Source organism: Polyergus mexicanus, unplaced genomic scaffold, assembly GCF_030449975.1.
Source record: "Polyergus mexicanus isolate NDT 795.1 unplaced genomic scaffold, iyPolMexi1.0 SCAF_11, whole genome shotgun sequence".
Taxonomy (NCBI): domain Eukaryota; kingdom Metazoa; phylum Arthropoda; class Insecta; order Hymenoptera; family Formicidae; genus Polyergus; species Polyergus mexicanus.
Genome location: NW_027223331.1, coordinates 4,255,554 through 4,282,521, shown reverse-complemented (window position 1 = coordinate 4,282,521; position 26,968 = coordinate 4,255,554). Strand labels below are relative to the sequence as shown.

Genomic DNA, 26,968 nt, shown 5'->3' with positions numbered 1-26,968 from the left:
CGCCATGTCGATTTATGTTAGAACATTTTGGGCCCAAGTTTGAAACGATGTTGAAGAATCAATATTATAATTACAGTCAATTACAACTATAATTAATGTTACAGTTATAATTCGAATGACATATTTTGATATTAATTAAAAGTCAAAATTATTTTCTTATTAGTTTAATAATTATTGATAAATATTGATTATGATATGTCTGATATTATTATATGATTTTTTTAAATAAGAAAATATTAAAATGTAAATATATAATAATATAATAATATATTACTAAAATGTAGAGTGGTTCAAAGGGCGCATTCTCTATTTAGATTTTAATACGCGTTGCAAGGATATGATAGAGAGTAATATTGTAATTAATATTTTAGAGGTTAAACTGTTTAGTAATCTAATCGTTATAATTAATATTAAAGAATGGCATTTGTATTATAATACATAATATACTGTAAATAGCTATAACATGGCATTAACTCTTGTGTACTGCAATCGATAATATTAATATTTATGCAGTTCTGTTTATTATTTATAAACAGAAGATTGGAACAATCAATTTAGTGATCCAAATAATGGAGAAAACCGTATCTTTGACTGTTTATTAATGGTATCAATCGTTTATTAATAACTAATTTGTAACGCATTGAACGAAATAAATTATTGGTGGATCGGTATTTTATATAATTATATATATACATACACATATACATACATATACAATATTTGTTATAATTTATTTTATAATTGAAAAATATTTAACAGCGACGAAACGAATTAGCTGATGTTTGACGCACACTTTTTGAAGTATATTTATATTGCATTTTTATCGCCAACGTGAAACCCCCCTCCCATTGGGTACACCTTGACGTTGGTGGGAGGGCTCAGTACTCGGAAGGTTTATCCCGAAGAGGAAGCCAAGTACCCAAACGGTTTTTTAATCTTTTCCAATCGATATTGTTTTTCGTGTCTTAATTTTTATTTCGGGAATGCCGGTCGAAGCATCGCGCGTTTAAGTGCGGGAGTGCCTTTCAAAGTCGCGCGTGTGATAGCGTGAGAGGAGGACCAGGCCTGGGTTTCAGGAAAGGGTTTCAGGTGCCAGCGGAGTAATTTTGAGGTAAATAATTTATTATTTATATATTAGCTGTGTACATTAATCATGTATGCGCGAGACTTAAATTACACGATTAATCCGGGAAGTTTGTTTGTTTATTTAAATAATTTAAATAAAAGAGAATTAGAGAAAGAGCTTTTTATACGAAAGCTATAATTATGTGAAAAAATTTGTTCAAAATGTTCAAATGTTTATAAAACTAATTCATAAAATATTTGCTTATTATTATATCTATTGAATATAAAATTCAACGCGTACAATAATAATTTTTTGGAAATATTATAATTAATAAAAATTAATTGTTTTGAACGCTGCTACAGTTCGAATTTTCTATTTGTTACAGATTAACGTAGCCGGCAACTCCATTGTTGCGCATCGACCGATGGGTAAGAAATTTTTATTTTTCAAAAAAAAAAAATACCAAGTACATATAAATATATTTTCATTTGTTATTGGTTAAACTCTCTCTCCTCTTTATTTGTTGTTGGTTAAACTGTCTCTCTCCTCTTTATTTGTTGTATACAAATTCAATTACTTCTTTATGTACTTGGTGTTTATCTTTTCTATAAAAGTTATTTTATTTTGTGAAAGAAAGATGATATTAGGTTAATTATTAATAAAACATTGAAATATTTTTTTATGATAAATATAATGATCGTTACACAAAATTGTGACAGTAACAATTATATTCAATAAATGAATGGCATTATTTAAAGCAATAAGAAATATTATTTATTTTAGTTTTTTTTTCATTCTATAGATAAATAAATAATGATGAACGAAATGACAGTATACTTTGATAAGAGTAGATTTGGTTTTAACGTCGCGGTAACAAATTAATCGTGTTATTAATAAATTTCATTGCACGATAAAAACTGCAACGCGGCGAAAAAGACGTCGAAGTGGAAAGATACGGAAACTCAGCTCCTTTGCAATATTTATCGTAAGAAGCCAACTTAAATATCGCTGCTCGCTTCCAATCACCTGTCACATTTCCTTTTTCCCTTGTTCCAATTTTCTTTCCCTTCGTCTTTCTTTCACTCATGATACAATTTTTTCCGAATCAATTATTTTTGGAAATTATTATCAAATCGGCAACGAATTATTTATTCTCGAAAGAAGTACGTTTTTGTTTTATTATTTTCTTAATCAATGTCTTTGTTATATGAAATGATTAATGCAAGTTTGAAAATTTTTAATATCATTTCAGTTAATAATTTTTTTATAATTATTTATTTTATAGAAATATTTTTTTATATATTCGCGTATGACTCTATTGTCCTCACGAAGGGAACTAATTCTCAAATAATATATTTCGTCTCTAAATGAAATATTATTTAAAGGATTAAATTTCACAATCTGCATTTGAGATATGCTCACCATTGAATACTACTAACAATATTCGCGTCTCCAATATGAATTGTAATTGTTTTTTAATCCGTGAAATATAAATCGTAAAATATGAGAGATTCGAAGCTTCTTTTGTGATATTTTATCGACAATGTAGTTTTATATTGTCGACTATCTTACGGGATATCGATTCACAAAGAGACACCTGCTCCACTATATATTCCGCGTAGCAGCATTTGACCTTTCAGTCTATAATATAAATTACACCGTATGTTGTCTGACGAGAACACAGGTTTTATACGATCTTAATCTATTCATTTATCGAGTATATACGTCCTCCTCTTTATCTACCTCTGACAGCAGCCTTAACGAATGTTTCCTAGACCATTACCGCATTACGCGCATCACGCTGATAACAGGTACGGCATGATCGTCTATTTATGCGCTATGTAAGGGATTTAAGTTAGAACGCACTATATATTGTATATCGCACGCGAGCCTCTCACATAAATTCCGTTCTATTATTCAAAAGCTTCTAATAACGCAGTTGCGTATATCTACATATGTAGCTTGCATAGATTATGTTTACGAGAGAGAACCGTTCTCTCGTACACACGCGCCACTATTATTTTCGAGATAAATGATCTGCCGACCACATTTATACAAATCCCTTTCTTCACAAAAGATCATACGAAGTCTCGCATATCAATTCCGCGTAAGCATGTATGCGGAAATATATCGTGTGGAAAATTTTAATCTTTCCTTTACTTAAAAGGAAGGACAGCGCGTTTTCTTCCTTTGTCACTCCTTTGTCCTCCTATGAATATTTATGATCGTGAAAAAAAGTTTCTTCTCCACCATGAGAGAGAGAGAGAGAGAGAGAGGTTTCAAAGATAAAAGTTTCGGCGCGCGAATCTCGTCTAGGAAATCCCGTTTTCACTTAATAATCTCTGTATCGTGACGATAGGCAAAATAGGAGAGAAAAAATGCCCCAACCGTACAATTTCCTTGGCTCGCGAATAGACGGTGGTCAAACATGAGCATCGTTTTTACGACGAACGTCCTTAACCACGTATCGTTTTATAGTATTATTATTACGCTCGCCCAGGATAACGTTCGCGGAGGCTTGCATATTGTTGGAATATATATTATCGCGCCGTTTCTGCGCGAATATCAGGTAACGCGAGAGAAGTCTTCTATTATTTTGAAATTACCGACCTAAAAATCATTAGCGTAAACATTTTCTTTTGCCTCGATCCGAAATTAATTAAGGAATATTAAGGTACGAGCGAATTTTAGGTCAGCTCGTATTACGCTAATTGCTTGTAAGAACAGACGTTTAATTTGAGATGTAGCCCCGGACCTCGGAGTTTCATGCGATTGATTTGATCAGCGGGACGAGATTACCGGTTGCTCGTTTCAGTTATCGTGACTCCGCCGGACGTTACGTACAGGCGTCCTAATTCCGGCATTGTACAGAGAAAGCTCTGTATATTGCTGTATTTCACGATAGTGCAACAGGCAATTTTAAACGAGAGTTAAAAAAAAAAAGAGAGAAAGAAAAGAAGATCGAGCATGCATGAAGACTATTGTGCAGTCTTAACAATCGTTTTGCCTTCGATACTCGGTTTCGTGTATCCCGAACATACTCTTCCAATATTTTGCACATTTAAATCTTCTCGGGTGCGTACCCGAGATAAATTGACGCCTCCAACCACAGACGAATATTCACCGTCGATCCTTGTCTTCTCTTCATCTTTATATTACTTTTCATCTCTGTTTTCTATAATTGACAATGTAATGTAAAGAGCACGTACTCCTCGCTGAATTGTTCATTTTGCAGGAGTGACGTCGAATTCTGCGCGATTATGTTGTCATTCGCGATGTTGTTATCCGTGTTACTAAGTCTTGGTACTCGTATATCAAGGGATGTAATGAAATTTATGGCAGTTTTAATATAGTATTTAGAGTAATGCGCGAAACAGTAATGGAAGCATTATTTACATTGGATTAAAATACTAAAAGAAATATAAAATTAAAAGAACTGTCATTTATAAAGTATAATCTCATTAAAACTTTACGCTTCCATATCATTTTGATAAAATGTGATAACATTTATTACGTAAAATCTAATAGACGCATAATTTTTTTATATTAGAATATAATTCCCCGCTGCATATATTGTATGATAAATAAAAATAGGGTATTTCGTTAATAACGATCTTTTATTATATATATATATATATATTCACGATAACAAGTTATGAACTTAAGTTTCATTTTATTGCCGCGGTTGATAAGATGGCTTTTTTTCATGTCAATGCCAAACAGATGTTTAAATGATAGGATCGGAACTTCGTTTGACATGAGAACCGCACTGTCACTTCGGTACCGGCACTCGAATGAAGTTTCATTAGATCAAACAGAATGTCGGGTCACTTTCGAATATAACGTTACAAAGCTTCCAGATACAGGTGTTGTACAGGAAATGCGAAAATGCGCCAGAGAGAAGAAGATAAAGAGAATAAAGCTATCTCTCTAAATGAATTTTTGGTAGTCTGGATTAAAATGAAAAAAAAAAAAAAAAAAAAAAAAAAAAAAGTATTAGAGAGATAAAGATTATATTAAAATTATTCGCGATATAATCCCTATAATTTTTTATAAATGATCGTTTATGCTGCAAAATCCTCTTTCGAGTATAATTCGCGACAAGTAAAATACCGCGACATCACAAATCTCAAATATAAACGTCATTTTTTTCGAAGAACAAAGGGAGGGGAAGGAAAACGAGCGATGGTTTCGAACATACAGCCGATATTTCCCCAATGCATCATCCTTACTTTAAATTGCAATTGCGAGAACGAAGAACGGGGGCACGTGTATTGGTTAGCACGTGTTCTCTACAAAGTACCCATCTCTAGCGATCGACATAGATTCTTTCGTTCTTCTTTCGCAATTCTGACAGCGAAAAATTCACCCGCATTTGACGAAAGAAATAATATGAAGGTATCTCGGGGATATACCTACGCGCATGCGCGCGCCTTCCAGCGCTAAGGAAGCGATTTATTTATTATTCACGTCGCGGATATTTCGGAGAATTGTCGATATCTCGTTTGATTTTCTCGTGGGTGCCGTTACTCGTCCAACTCGTGTGAAATATTTTTATCAAGGATATTAAAGAGCCTTCCCTACATTTTCGAGGAGTCGCTGGAGGAAAAAAAAAAAAAAAAAAATTATGTGCGACCTCCACAGAGAAGATATTATCTCTAAGAGCGATGAGATATGTATATGATAGATATGCGCATTATCGGAATTACTAATCGGAATAATGAAAGTCTTCGTGAAAATGATCTCTGGATATCCATTGGATCGGAAAAAGAAAATTAGATTTGATGCGAAGTGCGTGTTTGATATACGTTTTTAACATATGAATCTTTTTGCAAATTTACTCTTATTAATATGATGGTATGTCACGGGTGACAAACTCGATGCACTCGGAAGAGTAATTATTATATGAAAATATTCATTAACATAAAAAGATATCTCCTGCGAAATAATGATCGCGAATATGCTCTTTATCATACTTGGTTCATTTGTCAGGCGAGGGAAAATTTACTGCAGTGGACATACATATGACGCCAAGATTGTTCTTTGCTCGATAGAGCTCGCGGAAATGCTATTTATAAAGTTATAGAACGAACGGAATCGAGGGATTTATCAATCCGAAAGCGATAACGAGATAAATCCTACAATGAGCTCTCGTAACATTCTCTGCAAAAGTTCTCTCTCTCTCTCTCTCTCTCTCTCTCTCTCTTGTCCTGTCTACTGCGAAGCTTGTCAAGTTTTTAAATTAAATATCTCGATTCGCATGATAAACCAAGTGGCGGAAAATGATGTTATTTCATTGTCATCGAATAGAACCCGGTCGAGTTTCCAAGTGTACTTAAAAAATTTGTACAATAAACTTTTAAGAAATTAAGAGCCGTTCCACTTTTTCTGCCGACTGTAATAAACTTTTTATACATTTTTTTTTTTAGATTTGCATATTAACGAGATTATATCATTCGGTATGTTTGAGATAAAAGTCGCGCAAGACACAGGAGAATGAAAAGGTATAACTGCGCGAAAGATGATTTCTAATACACAAGATTTTGTTTAAATATTGCTTAAATAAAATTTACAATTATATTTTAATCGAGTTTTACGCAATTTTATTACCACGCATCGTATATAAGATTTTTTTTTTTTTTTTTTTTTTTTCTCAGTAACATGTGTTTACCACGACGATGTTCAGTAATCAAAATGTCCATTAGCTTCGTTAACTCAATTTATCAAAGACCCTCATTAAAATGATAACATTATGAGAGTTTTTGATGATGCGCATCGTGACAAGATTATCTCTTTCCAAGCGCTTGCTAAAAGAAAACATTTAAAATTTATAAGACCGAAACTCTCTTTTCCATAACAACGAAAATTCGCTAAATATTAATTCTTCGAAGCGGGAATAAACATAATTACGGTCCCACGATGCAATTTTTAATAGAGCGTTCTTATCTAAATACAAATATGTCAATTATCGACACATTTCACTTAAGCACGCAGTAATCTTCGGCATTAATTAAAAGAAGAGTCTCAAGCGCGATGCATCACGACGAGGTAATTTATTCTTATCGGATCGCCGCGAAATTGAAATTGTCGTCGTTATATATTTGCCTACCCTATATCTGATAATGGTGCGCGAGGGAAATTCAAATATTATCGAGCGTTTTCGTCGCTTCGTACATAAAACATCAGCAGCCGGTGATGCGCGCGTCGTTGCCATCGTAATACATCAAAGTCGGACCGAGTCTCTCTATCGGTTTAAGAGAATTAACTTCGCTCTACACTCGCCATTTCGACAAATAGATTAAGCATCGCGACTTGACTCTCATCGAGGCGTATTAATGTACTCGTGCTCGTAATATTCCAGCGCTTCCCTCTGTCCGACAGTAACGGCGATAACGGAACAAACTTTCTTGATCTCTAAATAAGACAATGCTCGCGTAAATAATACCTTCCTCGAATGCCGTTCAAGTAGAACAATTACACTTGGAATAATGGAGCGCGTCGTTATTGTCGCTCACCGCAGATTTAATCGCGCAAACGCGAGTTCGTCGGTTTGACGCAGTCAGGAGGAAAGAGAGAGAGAGAGAGAGAGAATTTTAAGAATCGCATCTCCTCTCCGAATTCCGGATTGCACTAAATGTATTCATGACACCTTCGCATCCCGTTTGCCGATGCGGAGACATTTTCACGGAACTGTTCGTGCGCGGAAGGAGATTTTTTCCTACCATACGTCAGATTTCCTACGTGAGGATCTCCGCGTCCGAAGAAAGTTTAAAAGTGCAACTTCGGATTCGAGTATGAATGACGCGACTCGCGAGAGATGCAAAATGCTAGTTTGACAAGGCTAAGGAATTCGGAGCAACTTTTCGTCTTTTCACGCGAACACAATTTCGGAATGTAAGAGCGGTTAGATTATACTCTCTAAAACTAAATCAATGAAAATATCGCCGTTTAAAGCAGCGATAAAATTTCATCGAAGATCAATAAATAATTTATGGATTTTCAGTGAAAATACACTTTGCTCTCTTTCGCCTTATATTTTGCTATGCATATTACGTAGATTAAGATTTCATTGGATAATCAAGCATTACCAAATTAAGAGATCGTGCGGCTACTTTTTGTATATGCTTTACGAGAGATTTTTTGTGGAAACTTGCTTAATTAGTGCGATCGAAGTGTGACAATATGAATCGAATTGATATTTATAACATTTCTGTTATTTTTTTTTATTTTTTATTTTCCTTTTTTTCATTGATCATACGCGCTAATTCCGACATATAAATATTACTGGCGGGCGGAAATTCATCGCATTTACATCAAGATTTGATAAACCGATATACAATTCGAATTATGTGCTTGAAATCCTGTCTGAGATATTGCGCAATAGTATACGTCAAGTCTCTGGAGACCGACGATCTCAGCAAATGTGCAACGATCTTCTTGTGTCAACCTGTTTTCTGTAATCGCTGACGAAGTTTGAAATCTTTATCGCGTTGTCCGTTATAATTCTTAAGCGTCGTGAAAAAATTGCGATTGTAAACTGTAGAAAAAAAATCTCAATCGAGAAAACGACCCATTTTTTTTTTTTTTTTAATGTAAATTTTCGATTTTAATCTGCGTAAGAAATTTACGATTGGTTCTTTCCAAAGAGAAATTTTTTTCACAAGAAAAATTCTTTATTCACGTGTAATAACTGGAGAAAGATCGACATCTCGACATCTGAACGTGACGTTGAAATAAAGATCCGACATACAGAGGAACGTATTATATGTCGCGGTCGCTTTTATTAATCGCGTTAATTGAACCTAATCTGTGATCTTACAAAAAGTGGAACTAGTAAAGGACAAGCGTTCTTGTCTGGCGTGTAAAGAAAGAGGAACAGCAGGGCGTACGTTAATTAAGCACGAGGATCTTTTTTTCCTCGTGGAGGAATTTTTAATCCCGCGTCAGAGATATCGGATAGCCGTTCGCGATCGTTATCCTCCGAGAATAGTTCGGTTGCATTATAAGGGAAACAACTGTCGTTTTAATTATCGGTGAAATTCAACGGCGGTGACCTCTAATGCATTATCGATCCTAATAATGGATCGCAAACTCGGTCAGAGTCATCTCCTCTTCCCCTCGCTCCCTTTCTCTTCTTAAAAAGAGACGTTGTGATAGCCAAATAGTGTAAATAAAGAGTAAAAGACGATACGCCGAGGATGCTCCGTTTTCATTTTATATCGGCATCACATCCGCGCTTAGCGTATCTTCTCTCTCTCTCTCTCTCTCTCTCTCTCTCTCTCTCTTTCTCTCATTTTCCTTCGCCTTCGCGCGATGTCACGTATCGATACGGACCGACCGCGTGGCGCGCGCGATCGATAACGAAATTTTCCAAGATAAACTTTAAGCCCTTTCAGAAGCATGACACGGCGATTTAATAACTTTCAACCCGATAAGTCTACGACGCCGAACCCCGCCATCGCGCTTGTCTAATGATTTTTCTTCATAGAGTTTACCTCGACTTTGCCGTCTTTCATGGCGAATATCGTTGCAATTCCGTCGCAGAGATCGTGCGAGCTTTTTAATACTTTCCCCTCAGACATGGAACCTCTTTTTTTTTTTTTTTTTTTTTTTTTTTGGCGTCACCGACCGTTAGCGTATTACGTTACAAACCTCTCTAATGATCGGCCGCAGATATCCCGCTGTGGTTTATTTATATTTAGTAACACACGCCTGCAACGTATACAACATATTAGTTTTTTTTTTTTTTTAAACTAATGAAATTATCGAATTTCTCTAAGATAAGTTGCAGTTTTAGCTGCAAGATACGTTAATCAATTTCGATTGAACGCAAACGAGGGAAAAGTTTTAGAGAATTGCAATTGCAAAGGGGCGAAGCGAAAGCGCGCATGTTTGGATAGCGATCTTCGAAAGATGCATGCATGATACGTACGTAATGAGATTGCGATCATTGCGAATATATCGGGCATTACCGAAAATAATGTAAATGCTTTTCGATACGATTCGGTAATGTAGTTTAGATATATTGTATATTAACCGTAATCGCGCTAATCAATATTGCGGATTATTACGCTGCGCTACCTCGCAGCAATAATCCCGCAGAATTTTCCATTTAATACACGCGCGGTTACAATTGATACTAAAAATATATACTATTCACTGCGCGCGATTATACGCGTATATATCGTATAATTTAACTCATTTAATTCACAATTAGAACAACGGAAATGAAGGAGAATAATGTTTTCCTCTATCTTCGAAACAACATTAATTGTCCAACACTAATTGTCATTCGTTCATCTGCAACGCGTGGTATATGTTTATAATTGATTATCAATTATAATTTATCTACATTTTATTAAATGCGTGTCAATTAATCAATAATCAGTTTTACATTGATTACGTGATGTAATTGCGTGTTCTACGCGCTTGCGTAGAATTTACACTTTTAACACGAGTATTGTATAAGAATAAAATTCTAATCAACGTCGTCGACATGCGCGATCACAATTGGCAATAAATACAGGATGTTTAAAAAATAACATACCTCAGAGATACATCGAGCCTGGCGATTCCAGACCCGGATTTAGGGAACGTATGGATAATCCGTACGACGACGTTTCAATCGTCGCTGTAATCGAGCTATTTACATCACAATTTAATCGCTAATGCTCGTTTGTCAGCCAGCGACGAGATATTCCGCAGATCCGACGAGTGCACATCGTCGGCCACTTTCGATGACAAAAGTGATTCGTTTGAATAAATCGTTGAGCGTAACATGTATCGCGTCGTATCGTGTCCTATTCGATTTAACATAATTAACGCTAAATTTTAATTAGCATGACGACGCGATCGCGTGCAAGTGGGTTATGTATATTTATTTACGATCGTTGTAAACATTATAGCACGAACGAAATTACGATCTTTATCGAAGGCGATTTTACATTCTTAGAGAGAATTACGTCGTAAATAGTGTAACAATATTTGATGACGTAACGCGAGGAAGCATGAGTTATCGAAAGTTTGAACGAAGGATGGATCGGATACACGATGCGGGGGAGAGTATCGTGGCAACAAAAATTCTGGCCGTGAATTCCGCCAACTCTTTGCTACAACGCGTTGTTGAGCGAGGCAAGTATAGCGCCCGCGGGCGGCAACGGTGTATGTCAAATAACGTAATATAACGAGACTTCTCCTAAGACACGGGAACAACGGAACGGATGTAAGATACGCGAGGAGAACGAGGATAAACGGGTGTGACTCGAAAGTAACTTTTCATTTCGCCTCCTAGGGTAACCGTAGTTAAAACCGACTCGCGCGAAACTCGCCTTCATAAGTTTAAAGTTATTAAATCCAAGACATGTATAATATAATATCTCTTAGTAATTAATTTTCGCTTTAGATTTTCTAAAAAAAAAGGGTGATGCGGGGGGGGCGGAATAAAACTCGGTTTATCGTCAAAGAATTATTAGAATCTCGATGTTTGCCTTAGAAATAAATGTTTATAAAAAAAAAAAAAAAAAAAAAAAAAAAAAAAAAAAAAAAAAAAAGTACTTACTCTGGAAGAAATATTTCTCTATGAGAGAAAGGTCCTTTAAGAAATAAATCCTTACTTCGATTTTCAGTGAAGAGTCACGGAGAACATTTCGCGTGGATGAAAATATCGCGGAAATTGCGTTGGCTGTTTGAAAGGCGAGAATCCGGCACGTTACGCGATAACGATTCAACGAGATCGATCTGACTCTCGGTGCGGTGTAGTAAATGTATTCAACTCTCGCGCACGTGCGTGCGAATGAGAGTCCTCGCGTCAAGTTTTTTCCACGTGGAATTTATGCGCGATTCCGTCGGCGATTCGTAAATATCGCGTCTATATTTCCACGGGCGCATTCAGGGGAAGGACGACGAGACAAATCGAATCGGAAGAGAAGATAGTGGAGATTCGGCCGTAAATTCGCGTTTTACGCGAAACGCCCCGGCGAATTCCATGCGAATTCGCGAATATCGATCTTCTCGCATATTCTGCTCGCGACGCGTGAGAAGATGAGATCGCTATTGTATCGTGTTAGATACGGAACTGCGCAGTTACGTTATACAAGCAACGTCGTAATTTATAATACATGGATCGCGGAGTTTTTCTCGCTCTCTCCCACTCTCTTTCTCTTCGATTATTACGAGTTATTCGTATTCGCTCCATCTATTGATGATTCTGAGGAGATTAACGATATTCGGGATTTCCAATACCGATCGCGCACAGAGATATGGCGCGTCGCGACTCTATTAAGCTTTAAACGCCGCTAATTCGATCTTGGTCGGAATTAATCGGCTTTCTAGACGCGCATGTAAAATATAATTGCTTCCACTAGGCGAGAAAGCATGTATGTGAATCACGAATGTATCTGCATATCTTTTCACGCCACGTACAGATGAGTCTCGACGCGACGCCGGGGCGCCGTCACGATAGGCAGAATGTATCGCGAATGTGATCGGTGGATTACTTAATCCGGGATTAGGGTTACGGGACGCGCGGCGACAGTAATTAATGCGCTCCGGCTCTAACGTCGCAATATGCCGTTCGCTTCCCTCCCAAACGCATCGATCTGTGTAGTCCCTACGTAAGGATCGTGTCGCGCCGTACTTTGAATCGCGTGACTCGGAAAATCAATTATGTCATTCGTTATCCCGTTATCGGGACGCGTGTAGATCGATGGAGTTACGTGACAGGTGTCGCCTCGTTTGGTGGACTGTCTGAAATCGATCTCTGTATGATTTTAAGCTAAATTTCGGCGATTATAAAAATTCTCCCATTCTCGTCGTTTATTTTATAGATCAGAGATGGCAGATAATTGACGGAGAATTATTGTTACGAATAGTAATATAGTCTTTCGTAAGCTCGGATCACGGTGGGGAATAGTCTCCTTTTCTTCTCCTCTGTCCCCGCAGCGAACCGTTCACAATCCCTTCGTTCGTTCGCGTTTAATTAATTCCGTTGAAGCGACCCGTTGTAAAGGTCGACCGTCTAATCAAATTAATTACATGGTTCCGAAGACCGGCTTACGCTGTCTGGAATGCAGGAAAGAAAAGATCTGTACCGAGCAACATTCTCAAGTGGTCTCTGACGGAGGCGAGCGCGTCTCGAGGATTAAGAATCGCTACGAAAAAAAATGATTTCTCTTTACTTAACATCGAAAACGATAACTTACTGTAAAATTATTAAGCCGCGAGTCGATTAGAATTATCACGTAAAACTGTACGAAAAATCCGATTAATTTCATTATCCCCATTATTCATATTCTGATCGTCGAAGAATAAATCCGATATGCAACATGGCGATAAACGTTAAAAAGCGATCTCTAAAACCGTAATACGGTAAGCGCTATCGAGAGTGTTACAAATCGATTCTCGGCCGCAAACAGATTAAAGCTCCTGTACAACCTCCTTCCGACAAAATTGCCGTCGCTGGTGCGCGGGGGCGGGCGTCGAATGGCTGGATTAACGGCCGTTGCTCTTTCATAAGCCGATGGACTCTCGACAGAAATGGCCCCCGCGAATTGCCCCCGCATTACATATAATAGAGCGCGCCGTGAAAGGAATTACTTCGCGAAAGAGCTCTCTTAAAGATATCGAATCCCTCGCGCGACTTCATCCATCCCCCGTCTATTGGACAAAAGGCAACCTTCCGCCTTACTCGTTGTTTTATTTTCTTTTCTTTTTTTTTCGCGCGCGATTGGATTGTTAAACTTGCTAAATTACCGAGTAATATTTCTTCCCTCTCCCCCTGCCGCGCTAAAAAAGATTAAACGGTAAGAGAGTCGTCCGTTCCGGGAATACATCGCGCGGTCACTGGTTTAATATTTACTCGGCAAATACCGGATGTGCAATATATGCTCCAAAAACTCGTGTACGTTAAAGTCAACAGGAGAATTATCGGAACGTGGAAAGGTTTTTTTTTTTTTTTTTTTAAGTATGCATTTGCGCGCGAGACTGTCAAACGCTTGAAGTCAGATTTTAATGATCCTCGACCGATGGTCGCGTCAATTTGTCTCAATTCGACGATGGATGCATTTAGGAATGACCGCGATGAGGAATCAATTTAGAATCGAATTAAAAATTGATGGAAAAGCTTGTTTTGTGGAATCGACATTTGGGAAATGCTATCACAAGTAAATATCGAACGGGCATACGTGGAAAAAAAAAAAAATTGAGTGGATAACCCATAAAACCGAGCACGAGTTTTCGCGAAAAAAAGATCGCTTGATTACCATCGGCTGTCGAATTTCCAGCTGTACGAATGCGAAACCGTCATGCAAATGAGATCGCGTTTCTGCGCGAACGAATATCGGTTTTGAAAACCTCGATCGATGAGCGCCAAAGAAATTCGATCAATACATTCAAAAATATTCGCCAATCTCGACTCCGCAATGTTATGGAATATTTATGGAACCCTTTTGATCTCTTTTATTAAATAACTCGGAGAAATCGGCATTAACGTGGAAGAAACATTAGAAAGAGAGAAAAATTTCTCTCCCCATAGACATAACGTACTTAACATTAATGTTTCATCAAAAGTAATCTCTTCGCTGATTTTTATATCTTTTTTTTCGGCCTTCTGCAAAAAGAGGTCGATATCGTGTATAAAATTTTATTAAAAAATTTCCCTAAGGCTTTATAAAGTCCGCTCTAATGGCACGTGGTTACACAGCTTTTTTTTTTTCTCTCTCGCGGCCAAGCACGCTCGAACGTTGACGCTTGGATACGAGGGTGCGAACGAGATCGAGAGCGAAATCATCGGGAGAAGGAGGAGAGGGGGACGAGAACGAATATATATTCATGCACAACCCTCGAATCTCATCTATCTCGTCTATTCGGTAAAAATTGCAGTTCGATATGACGTTTCGTGTCACGTTCGAGTCATTGACTGGTTAGCTGGATGAGGAGAAAATTTTTTATTCCTCGAGAACCTCCGACTCCAGCTTCAAGTCAATATCTCGATATTTAATTTACGTAACATGCGACGTAAGGTGCGCATCCATCGAGAAACTCGCTTTTTCGTTATATCGCACCGTGAAAAAAATAACAATGCACCATTGTATACCGTTATGCAAATACTGCAATATTTCTAGCTGACGGAGGCCGAAAAGGGAGAGAGGACGAGAGATTTTAAGGAAAAATATCTCGCTCGCGCGCGACCGATAAAATTGCAAATCACCCGAATATTTAAACCGCTTTATCTCTCTCGTCGCGTCGACGAAACGAAGCAAAGAAGGCGGAGCCGCTCTTTCGTAAAATCGATTCTGGCGTAGCGTAGCGAAACACTAAAATAAACATATTCGATGGGAGAGAGGAGCGGCGGTTAGTCATGGTATGCCTTGAGTAAGAAAGAAAATGGACCAACACGGACGGGACGGAAAATGCCACGAGGAAGTGAATATCGTATTAGGGCATTTTAGACGGGACTCCGGACTGCCTAAACGGCAGATTTTGAAGGAATGCCTTTGAGGCGATTCGCGCTCCTCGCGCTCAAAAGAATTCTCCCGTCGAGAAATGCGATATTAAATCGCGCATTCGTATGACGTTTACGAGAAACGCGCTAGAGTAGAGCGAAGAAAATCGCCTAAGGAAATGTAATTCGCCTTATTATTACGATTATCTCGTGCAAAATAATTAACGCAACCCGATAGACTCTTTCGGGAGATTCGCACGCTCTCGGAAAAAAAAGAAGAGAGAGAGAGAGAGTAAAATTCTCCGCGGTTCCGCGCTCTGCTTCTCTTTTGTCTTTCTCTTCGGGGACATAGAGGCAGCCAGCGAAACTTGGATATTAATATTCAATTTACGGGCCGTACTGATGGAATGACGGATAGGATATACGTATACCTTACGGTCCTCGGAGAACTGTACAGTCGCAGCGAGGACTTTGCGACCGATCTAATTTCGTTAGGTTTCAATTCATTCTTGAGCAGAGACTGCAGCTTTTCCGTCGTCTCAAGACACGCAATCAGTCGAAGATAATCAAGAACGAGAACAGAGTTTCGAACGACCATCCACCCTCTGTCTGTCTGTCTGTCTGTCTCTCTCTCTCTTTCTATCGCGCGCGACAAACTCGCGTTTCCGCATTCGCGTTCGCGTCGAGGATATTGTTTTATCGATTTATCATTTTTTTTTTTTTTTTTTTTTTTTTTTTACCCCAAACGTGGTTCATAGTCACGCATGTCGATAAAAAGGTTGACAGCTGCATCGACGATTTACGCCTGCCCACGGTATCGTCGGCTTGTCAATAACACGATCCATCGATACGATGACCTACGCTATTTTAAAACGCATACGCGACGCGGACGCTGCAATTTTCAATCGGAGATGCAAGATTAAGCCCGTCGTCTCGCTCATACTCGGACTCGTCCTTCAAATTTGAAAGAAGTTATTCGCAGAGTTCTCTATTTACTCAACTGACATATTACTTGAGATATTGCTTATGCATCTCTCTCTCTCTCTCTCTCTCCCTCTCTCTTTCTTTCTGCAAAGCTGTGTAAATCCGCCATTTGTATGAAATATCATCGTACATCCATTCATAAAGCTCCGTGGTTTGTACCACTCATTCATAATACACCGTATATTTTGGAATTTGCGCAGGTTCATAGCTCCGTCTTTCGTTTTCTCGAGAACGTAACATTTCCCGTTATCTCTATACCTACGATATATATATATGTGTGTGTGTGTGTGTGTATATATATATACATTTATAGACGGCGAGTGTTTACACGTGTTGCGCGCGCTTGCGCGCGGATTGCAACGCTGAGATAAGTTTAATAATTTATGACACGCACCGAGCTTCGGTAACAATGGAGATCTCACGCACACGAATGTACACGAATGTTGACCGTGAGAGCGTTGCCGTGAGGTAGGTAGACAGGCAGAAATGCATAAAACGCGGTAGCCGCCAGTTGGGTGGATATGGGTGGAACGGTGTCGTGTCTAACGGGAGTTATCGCCGGAAGTCTCTATCGGGAAGAGCAAGCGTCGGAATGCAGGGTAAAGGACAAGTAAAATGTGCTCTACATACGGATGTAGAGGAAATGTGCAACCAATGCAGCATGCACCGCATGCATCTCTAGCGCGAAACGGACATTGGATCCATTATTCGTGTCATGGAGCAAGCTTGATCATTGTAAAGAATATCGTTGTAATTTTATATATATATTTTTTTTTTGCGTGTGTAAAACGAAGATTTTTATAGTACGTCCCGGCGAGAGAGCATCGGTATTTTTATCAACGCGAAACTCAGCTCCTTCTGTTCGTTTGTAGCAATCGTCAAGCGCGAATCTCTTATCTTTGTATCGCAATCGTTGTATACATTGGTCGTCGCAATCTCTCGGACGCGAAAATGTAACGAAAAGTTCTCCTATGGTGAGTGTGAACGTATTTATCTCTATATTTGCCAATGTATTCCAATAGCGGAAATTTTTTCACTTCGGAAGTTTCTCTCTCTCTCTCTCTCTCTCTCTCTCCGCTGATTTTGCGAAGCTTCGTATTGTGACATGAGCAACAATCGGTAGAGCGATATTGCAATTTGTTCTTAAAGATTTATTTTATTAAAAGATTTGGTCATCGGAGCGCTTTCTTTCAAAAGTTTTCTTTCGAGTTCAGGAAGCTCGATCCAATTGCGTGTCTTTAACGAAGCAAACAAGAGAGAGAAGAAAGTTTCATTCACTCTTGCCGTGGAATATACTGCGATAATCGGAGACCGGGACCCACTAATCCTATTGTATAAGCAAGGACGGCGCATTTTACTCTCTCGTTCCTCCCCCCCTCCCCCTCTTCCACCTCTCTCCTTCTTTCGTAATCGCCGTTTTATTCGCCGCGCTTCCTTCCGGATGCGACTGAATAATTCACGTGGCCGCTTCGGAGTATCCGATCGGAAATCACTCCGGCCAGAGATGCAATTTTTATTTCATTCAATTTTCACGCGCTTGCTTAAAACGCACACACGAGACAGATATAGTGAGGGACGCGGTGCATATTGTCCTGCGCATTTTTACTGCCCGACGTATAACGATAATTAATAGCGCCATGATATTACCATGATATTTCCATTTGTTTCGAAGCTTTCGTTTCAGCGACAGGATTGTCGCCGGGCACGGAAAAACGACTAATTGCTATTCTTCGCTTGAAATAAATCACTCTCCTGAATGGAGCGCGCGCGCGCGCACGTACACACAAACACACACAACAAGTATGGCATTTGATAAATGTAACCGCGCGATAATGCCGTTCTCTCGAAGCATCTTTGGATTTTTTTTTTTTTTTTTTTAAATAACTCGGTGTTGTATATGTATGTATCATTCTGTTATTTTTCTTCCCTTCGCGTGTCTCTACTAATTTGTAGACGATATCACAACTAATTGACTTAACGACTTAATAAATGAAAAAAAGAATCGCGTTCTTGATTCTCATGGTGTATGTGTGGGTATGTGTGTATATATATATATATATATATATATATATATATATATATAGTTGTGCTCAATAATTTATACAGTTAATGAGATTGCGAAGCTGTGCCGCTGCATCCTCTCAGGATTCAGAGAAAGAGATGGCAGAAACAACATCTCGCGCCCGTGAATGTTTCTCACACAAATTTACAGCCATACGATATACGATATGGATCGCGGAATGTTAATACAACTAACAATAAAAGAAATATAATACCTTGTGCAGAAATAAGTTAAAAATGTGTAAAACTTGATAACATATATACTTGAAAAAAATTTTTTTTTTTTTTTAATTTATCCTTTATCTCATCTCATTTAAATTTAACGTATACTTCTTATATCTACGTAAGTATTTTTATGCAAATTATTTTTGTGATCATACTCCGTCTTTCTTTTTCATACCTTTATTAGAATTGCTCGGAAAAGACGCTCATCTAAAGTGAAAAGTTAAAATAGAATGTTGTTATTATGTCATTATATTTCTTCCAAGTACTCGTTACATACACAAGTACACACGGTACTCCAACATAATTAGATTAGAATTTATGTATTAGAGTATTATGGTGTTCCGGGTACGCGATGCAATTATATTGACTCCGTGACTTGACTTTACGTTAGGGTAGCTTTTAAAAAGGCTCTAATCAATTATTTCCGTGTTCTTCAATGACCGTTACAATAAGCTGTCTCTGACCTCGGCCCCTATACTCGCTCTCTGATATGAATATTATAATACAATGTGATTATGTGCGCGAGGAGAAGATATATATCTTCAGCCTCCTTATCGTGTTTATACATTCGAGTCTGTCGTCGCGATGGCCTTTCTGTATGATTGTATAAAGTCGTCTTGGTTGGCGATTTCGTATTTGTACACCGAGAAAGAAGTTAATTACCTTGATTAAATACGTTTAATTGAGAGATTATCATTTCTTTAGTTGAAAATTTATTTAGAAATATATTGTGTATTTCACTTAAATACGTAAATATTTCAACTGAAGAAATTATAATCAAATAAAGGCGTTTAATCGAATTAATGTCTTTTTTCTTTTTTTCTTCTTCTTCTTACAATTGGTGTTATCAACTTTTAATCAAACGACGAATTTATTCGACAAGATAAGGTTCCGAAGAGACGCCAGTCATTATCAGCACACATCCTCCGTTTGAGACTCGCGAGAGGTCGATACGAGCCAATTTCCTCTTGGCCGTTGCATTCGGAGCTTTTATTCTCCCTTTTTGCAGCAGCGTGCAAGTTTCCCGTTAGAGAAGCGTAGAAAATGAGAAAGAAAAATAGAGAGAGAGAGAGAGAGAAAGGAAGAATCACCTACCGGCTTAAACCGTCGCATGCGAGTATCCTGGCAGGCCGAGGAAGCCAGGATCCGTAGCCCCGTCGGCGTCGATATCGATCGACGATCCTCGTACCAGCTCGCTCGCGGGACCGTCGATGGTGGAAGTGGTGGCGTCGGCAACGGCAGCCTCCGTTCGGGAAGTCGTTGTTCGATCACGCATCACCAGACAGTTTCACAGCACTACGTGACCCGTTCGATCTTTTCCCCTTGCTCCGCTTCGTTAGCCGCTCGCGGTCTCGTCCGCTCTTATCTAGCTCGCTAGTTAACGAGTTAACGGATTAACAACTTCCTGACGCACGGAGGAATGACGGGGCGCGATCGAAATTAAAGGCGCGATCGCGCGCTGCTCTCACCCGCCACCCGCAATCGATCCTCAAGATCGAGAATATACTGTTTTGCGAGTCGTTGTCTCGCGCACGCGTTTCTCGCTTCCGGATACCCGACGGCGTGTTCCTAACACATGGTCAGTCTCCTCGGTCACCTTTTCTTTTCTTTTTTTTTTCGCCGGACCCTCCGTTTCTCGTTTGGCGCAATCGCGTCCTGTTGCTTCGAATTTTCCGTCGGCGGGATGGCGAGAGCTTTCGCCGTTGAGGGTGCAAGAGTGTATAGGGGGGATGGTGTATGGGTAAACGGAGGGAAAGAGAAAGAAAGCGCGCGCGCGCGCGCGTGCGAGAAAGAGGAAGGCGGAAACGCGGGCACTCGTGGAGACTTCGCGGCGACTCGTGGGAGCGTCGCGACGCAACGCAAGCAACCAGCTGAACGTTCGTCGGGCGACTAGACTCTGGGGTTCTTGCCGTTGACCCGGACCCGCCTTGACGCGGCGCAAGCGCCGCGCCGCCAAATTACACTGCCCTATCCGGAAAACCGGCGGATGTGTGACGCAACGTATATATCGTAACGCCCTTACATAGAGAGAAATCGCCTTTACGCATACGCTCTACGTCCTACGCTTTCGCGCGTGGAACGCGTTTCCGGTGTCCGGTCGGGACACCCTCCTCGAAACCGCGATCGCGAACCGTCTACGCGAATTTTCCGCTCAAGGTGGAAAAAGCGCGGATCGCGGTGATCCAAGAAGATTCGCGTCTCCCTTTCGGTGAAGGGTGGGGGGGGGGGGGATCTTACAAAAGTGAGACTCGGATCTTTAAAATATCGATCGAAAAGATTCATCATTTAAATACGCTCCGCGTACGGTGTATGTGTATAAGAATGCATTTTTATCCTGGATCTTTCGATAAAAAAAACGCGGGACTTCCCCGTTATCGATGGGAAATGGCGCGAGAGCGAGCGCGCAGGACGAGATGAGAGTATCTTTGGGAAAGGTCAGTTTTTTCCGGTTAAAAAAAAAAAAAAAAAATTTTGTATCATTACTGATGCCGTTACGATGATATTCAATAACCTGTAACCTTTTCAAACATGTAATTTTTAATGTTGCGTTTATCATTGCGATTGTTATCGCGAACATTATTGCAAATTTGAAATTAACAAAAAATATCTTCAATATTTTTACAACATTCGAAGATATTATGTTTCATATCAAAGAGAGGCAGCATATTTTAAAAATATTTATAAAACATTATATATAAAAAAAAAAAAAAAAGAAAAAGAAAGAAAGAAAGAAAGAGAAGGTTTAAAAAAATGCATGCATAAAACCAACATTTCGAGAAATGTTTATTATTTCCTGGAAAATATCTCTCGCGCATAATCGGTTTTTTTTTTCTTCAACTATCACGCGACTGCTCTTTCTTTTTTTTTTTTTTTTTCCCCCTGAAACTTTAATCGCGATTGAATGAAACGCCGCGTGCATTCACGTCACTCTTGCGAGAACGCGACGAGGTAAAGTGCCAGTGTCTGTAAACGCGACAGTGGCAATTGATTTGGAAGTAATTCAAACTCTCGACTGCGGTATTCGCAGGCGCCGTCCATTGTCGCCTTTTACGGACGTTTAAAACGAACGGCCTCGGGCAGATGGGCGAGTAATTTCAGCGCGAAAGTACGATAATTTGAGGTGATCCTATTCCGCTATCGCGTTAGGTATAAAGAAACGTGCATCTCGAATAATTTTGAGGTCGCTGCTTCGCGCGATCGTTGCGGCGCGATAACGCGAGATAAAATACCTCGAGGATACTCGATTCGATAAACGATGACGGATTATTCCACCGAGAGTCTTTCGATTATCCGACCAGAAAAGACCGACGAGATGCTGCTCGAAATTCACCCGGCAAATCCGTTAAAGATCGCTCTTTAAGACTCAAACTCCTCGCTTGAAAGGAAAGGATTGTTTCTCTCTCTCTCTCTCTCTCTTTGTTTTTGATTCGCGAGATAAGCAAAGAATAATTAATCAATCGGGCCTCTGCGTCGAGAGAACGAGCTTTCTCTTTTACGTTCTCTTTCGCATAAAGCTGCCGTTTGTTGTTAAAAACAGCCCATCCATTTCGTGAGATCCGCGTGAAACAGTCTCCGTCTTAACGTCATCCTTCATACGCGTGACGGAAAAATCGAGAGTCTCAGTTATTGCGGCCTATCCGTCATTTTGTTGACGTTAAAAGCAGAGCTATAGATTATTTCAATTTCCTCGAGCGTTTTATAAGCTCGAGAACGTACGCGTCTAAAATTTTTCGGCACTCACATTAGCCCGGCATTCGAAATTTGCAGCAACAAGTGTTGGGAGAATTGAGAGGTGGTTCGCATCACGCCGAATTATTCGCGCCATTTTCGCGTGCTCTCGCACCTCTGAATACTCATTGTGTGTCGCGCTCTCGTTATCATTGCGGAGCAGAAATCCACTGTGTGCTGTACGGTATGTATATCGCGTTCGAGAGTCGAAGTGACTCTCGACTCGATCGCGCATGGGCGTTTCGATTGGCGAGCTGAAGCTCCATTAGCACGCGAATAATATTAAACGCGATGAGAAACATCTCCCGATTCTCGAATTCGCGTCACGATATGCGACAGATAGTATAGTATAGTGATACAATCGGAATGGAGGCAAAAGAATTATTATATATTTTACATTGGAGAAATTTAAATATATGCACATACATAAAATATATATATTTTTTTTTCAATTGTCATTTATGAATAATTAGTGTCAAAAAATACAATTATTTATTTATTTATTTATTAAAACTTTCTTGAAATAGCTGATCTAGCTGATTCACTAATCGAACATATATATATATATATATATATATATATATATATATATATTTATTTCCTGTTAGAGATTTTAAGTAATCTCGTTAAAGATTGAAATAATTTTTTCTCATTATATAAATTTAATCATCTTGATTATCCTGCTAAAGCAAATATATTTTTGCTTTGTGTGTATATATATATATATGTATGTATTTGTTTATTTATGATTCTCACAAAAATTAAATTTTGAAGGAATATTTTATTCAAGCAAAGCTATTTAAATAATTATTTTTAATAAACAAATTTTAGAAATTTTTATTTCCAACATACTATGTTAATATTACTATATTTATGTGATGAAATACATGAAAAGGAAAAAAAAAAAAACGGAGCAAAATTTGTCGTACACGCGTACATGTCATACATAATTTGTCTTTTTTTCTGCAAAAACGGCATATTTATCTCATTTAGATAGAAAGTGCATGTCGACGTTCCATTTATCATACATTAATAGATATAATCGACATCGTCGATTTCACGAGGAAAGAATCACCGTTCGCTAGATTAATAGCGAAAGAAATCGAAATTATATCGTCGCGATATATCGCGATAAATATTTTTTCATGTCGAAATTTAATGCCCAAAGACAATCCGGGTACGCGATACTCGAGCTTTTGTATCAGCATTTACGTTGAAAAAACGTCAATAAAACCAACCTTAATGATGGAAAGATGAGTGCAACGAGGATTAAATGCTGCTCTCTTCTGAAAATTCATTAGCGCGCGATATATACGTATGTTGCATTAAAAATCTTCGAAACGCGAGATACAACGGACTTTTAGTTCTTCCGTCCATATTTCTAGAGATATTTCCAGACATATTTCTTAATTATAGTATAGAAACAATACGTTACAATTAACTGTAAAACTCAAACGCAATTACGATGCACCTGTAAAATTCTGTCATAGGAATATGTTATCCTCCGTAAAAAAAAAATCTTATGCCGTAGATGCATTATTAAGATACATAACGGAACTTTAATTAAAAGGACGTCTCCCATTTTTATCCCCACCTACGCTGATAAATGGATGGATAACTGGATTGGCGTAAGAAGATAATAAGGGACGATAATTTTTTTTTTATATCGAGATATAAAAAGGACTTGCGCGAACTTTAATTAATGTAACAAATTGCACAGCACAAGATATATTACGAGATATGTTCTGTAAAAAATTCATTAATCATCCTGTATAGAATTTTACTGCAGTTTTCATTTTTTATCACTCGCTTGATCTATGTCATGCATTTATTGCCCGTAAAATTGAGAAATCTATATTTCAGCGGCAATCGATTAAAAGTATTCTCTCTTGTCATTGGATTAATCGGAAGAACTTTGAATCGAATTAATTTTGAAGACGTTTATCGCGATAATAATGATACTATTTATCGTGTCATTCTTCTCGCGATCTGCTATCCTAGATGTTGATTCGACGATCGCCGGCATCAAAGCAATATTCGTAAAAGCTCGAGCCGACTATTAATTTTCCAACGTGGGTCCGATCCAGCCGCGTCGCGACGTATAGAGCCTCCCGGCCGTTAAAGCGCGGCAATCGATCCGAGGGTTGGTTGAATGGAATTATGAAGTTTACGTGCCCGAGTTTGCCGTGAATCTCACGGTGACTTTGCCTCTTCTCTCTCTCTCTCTCTCTCTCTCCCCCTCCCCCCACCCCTCCCCTGTCCTTGCCCCCTCTATTTGGAATCTATGGTAGTTTCGGCTGCGAGTGGCGAACATAACGGGAGGTATGTATGTAGGTAGCTGCTTGGCTGCTTAAGCGTTAGTTAAACTACTCGAACTTGCGTTTACGTAATCGAAGAGGTCCGCAAATGGACGTGCGCGGAATCGAAAGGCCGCGAGGAAACTTAAAGTCCGACATGCCGAGATACTTGAATCGTGGAGGGACGTTTTATCGATCGGGATATTCTAATCTATTTTTATCGAGTTACAAGAGGAGGCGTAAAGGACTCTCTCGTAATTCTAGACTTACGTCAAATTAAATATATGAATCTAGTGTAAATAATAATAATCCTGAAAGATCTGACCTCCACTAAGGCTTCAACGAATAGCATATATTACTCATTCATTACAGTTCTCTCTCTCTCTCTCTCTCTCTCTCTTGAAAGTATAAATCCCATATAGACAAAGTACGGAAAGTTAATTTTCATAAAGTTACATTTTAACATGCGCATAATAATCTATAAATGGAATATATATATAAAACTTTTAAAGTAAAATAAAATATATAAAAGAATATTTATTATATAGGGTTTATTCGAATATTATATTATATATAATGTAATATATGTGTGTGTGTGTAATTGTTTTCGTGAAGAATCGCGCACACAAATAAAGTCATCGCGATTTTAATTAGAACCGTACAGCGTAGAAATCCTCTTTCTGGCTAAATTCATAGATATTCGAATGTCGGAATTAACATTGCGAGTGCCCATCAAGATTATACGGAAATACCAGGGCGAACGCAATGGTGGAGAGCACGTAGTGCGTTTCGCTGTTCTCTCGCTCGACGCAAAATTGATCCCTGAAATTCGAGCCGTTCGACACGGCCGTCAAATCCACGCAACGATATTCCTACGAGAATACGCGATACCAAGCAGCTGCTATCTATCGACAATTTCCTATACAAATACGCGTATATATGTATACAATATATAAGCATTTCTAATTTCCCATGGAGATTTCATCTCGCTAATGCGACCGCGCTGTTAAATATCCTGAAAATTGCAATTAAAGAACCAACAAGAAAAGTCAATTAAATTTAGAAGCCGTGCATTTGTCAAGGAAAACGAGTAACACCATCTTCTATTCTTTTTTTCCCACATAGATATTACTTTCGACTGAAACAAATAATTCTAAAGAATAATTAATTTGACGTATTTATTAAAGAGAATTAAATCCCTAATTGATATATTGTACATACGATAGAACTGTGTACGTATCGTCAGTAGTACACAAGAACTTATGGTTCGGTGCGAGACTTTTCGATGTGCAAGAGTTTAACCGGAGAATCCAACTGATCATTTAATTCGTCTTAAAGTGCCATTGCATCTGCCTGACTCCTCAGGAATTACATCGCCGAATGTCGAAAGGACTAAGGGATTTTGCCTGGATTTTGTCGGCCTCAATAACAAACAGAAGCGATAGCGAGGCTGCTGCGTCTGTGAGCTTTTTGATAAGATGATATTATTACTCGAAAGCGATATCGCGATTGTGGTATAACTTTGTACTGCCTTGTGTATGTACGAGGGACTTTTAAACTTTAAGAAGAATTAAGGGAATAAATGTTTCCTACAATCTCAGCAATGCAAGCTCTTATCGAAATTATCGAATTTCGGTTTAAAGAATTTTATTTTGGATTAAAGAGTTTTCGCATCTCGCGAAATGGAGCACGCGAGTTTTGGGACATTCGCCGCTATCGGGAAAATAAAAAAAATCTTTCGATGTCTACACAAGTCCAAACAACCTTTGGTTTTCAAATCGTTCGACAATAGTTGAAATTTTTCCCCGATTCGGTCTGTAACGTGTCGAACCGCGACATGCCGTCGCTTCGATGCGTACGCGCGCGAATGTATTTTAGAATTTTTCGATTTTATCGATTGGCCATTGTCCAACGGTTTTGTTCCAGATAGAGATAGATGGGGAATAGGATTCTTTCTGTAGTTGCTGGACGTGCGCGCGCAGAGATTACATTATTTACTCCGACGTAACTAAATCCGCGCGACCGCTATTACATTTTTCCAAAATAGACGAGTTACAGAGGACAGTGACGAACGTACACAATCGCGGAGAGGAGCTTACTTTTGCGGATTTTTGCTAGATTTTCAACGGATTCGCGCTTTCGAACTTTTATCGATCCGCTGATTCA

General features: G+C 38.7%; 2 protein-coding genes across 7 annotated transcripts in view; one reads left to right on the top strand and one right to left on the bottom strand.

Moving 5' to 3' along the window:
* 5-ht7 (5-hydroxytryptamine receptor 7) overlaps nucleotides 1-20,652 on the bottom strand; it is a 103,622-nt gene extending 82,970 nt beyond the window's left edge. For all 3 annotated transcript variants that reach the window (XR_011447590.1, XM_070304598.1, XM_070304597.1), the window contains exon 1: nucleotides 19,872-20,652. Coding sequence is in view for 1 of the 3 variants with exons in the window: in XM_070304598.1 (XP_070160699.1) it covers nucleotides 19,872-19,889 (18 nt within the window). In the remaining 2 variants the exon portion in view is untranslated. The remainder of the gene's footprint in view (nucleotides 1-19,871) is intronic.
* The window catches only part of Crz (corazonin), a 68,278-nt gene continuing 42,385 nt past the window's right edge, over nucleotides 1,076-26,968 (top strand). For 2 of the 4 annotated variants that reach the window (XM_070304601.1, XM_070304604.1), the window contains exons 1-2: nucleotides 17,021-17,225; nucleotides 17,295-17,464. In XM_070304601.1, coding sequence (XP_070160702.1) covers nucleotides 17,462-17,464 — 3 coding nt within the window. In that variant the 5' untranslated portion in view covers nucleotides 17,021-17,225; nucleotides 17,295-17,461. Of the gene's footprint in view, nucleotides 1,112-1,451; nucleotides 1,495-2,780; nucleotides 2,878-17,020; nucleotides 17,226-17,294; nucleotides 17,465-26,968 lie in introns of those variants that run through there. The other 2 variants (XM_070304603.1, XM_070304605.1) reach the window with 2 other exon arrangements.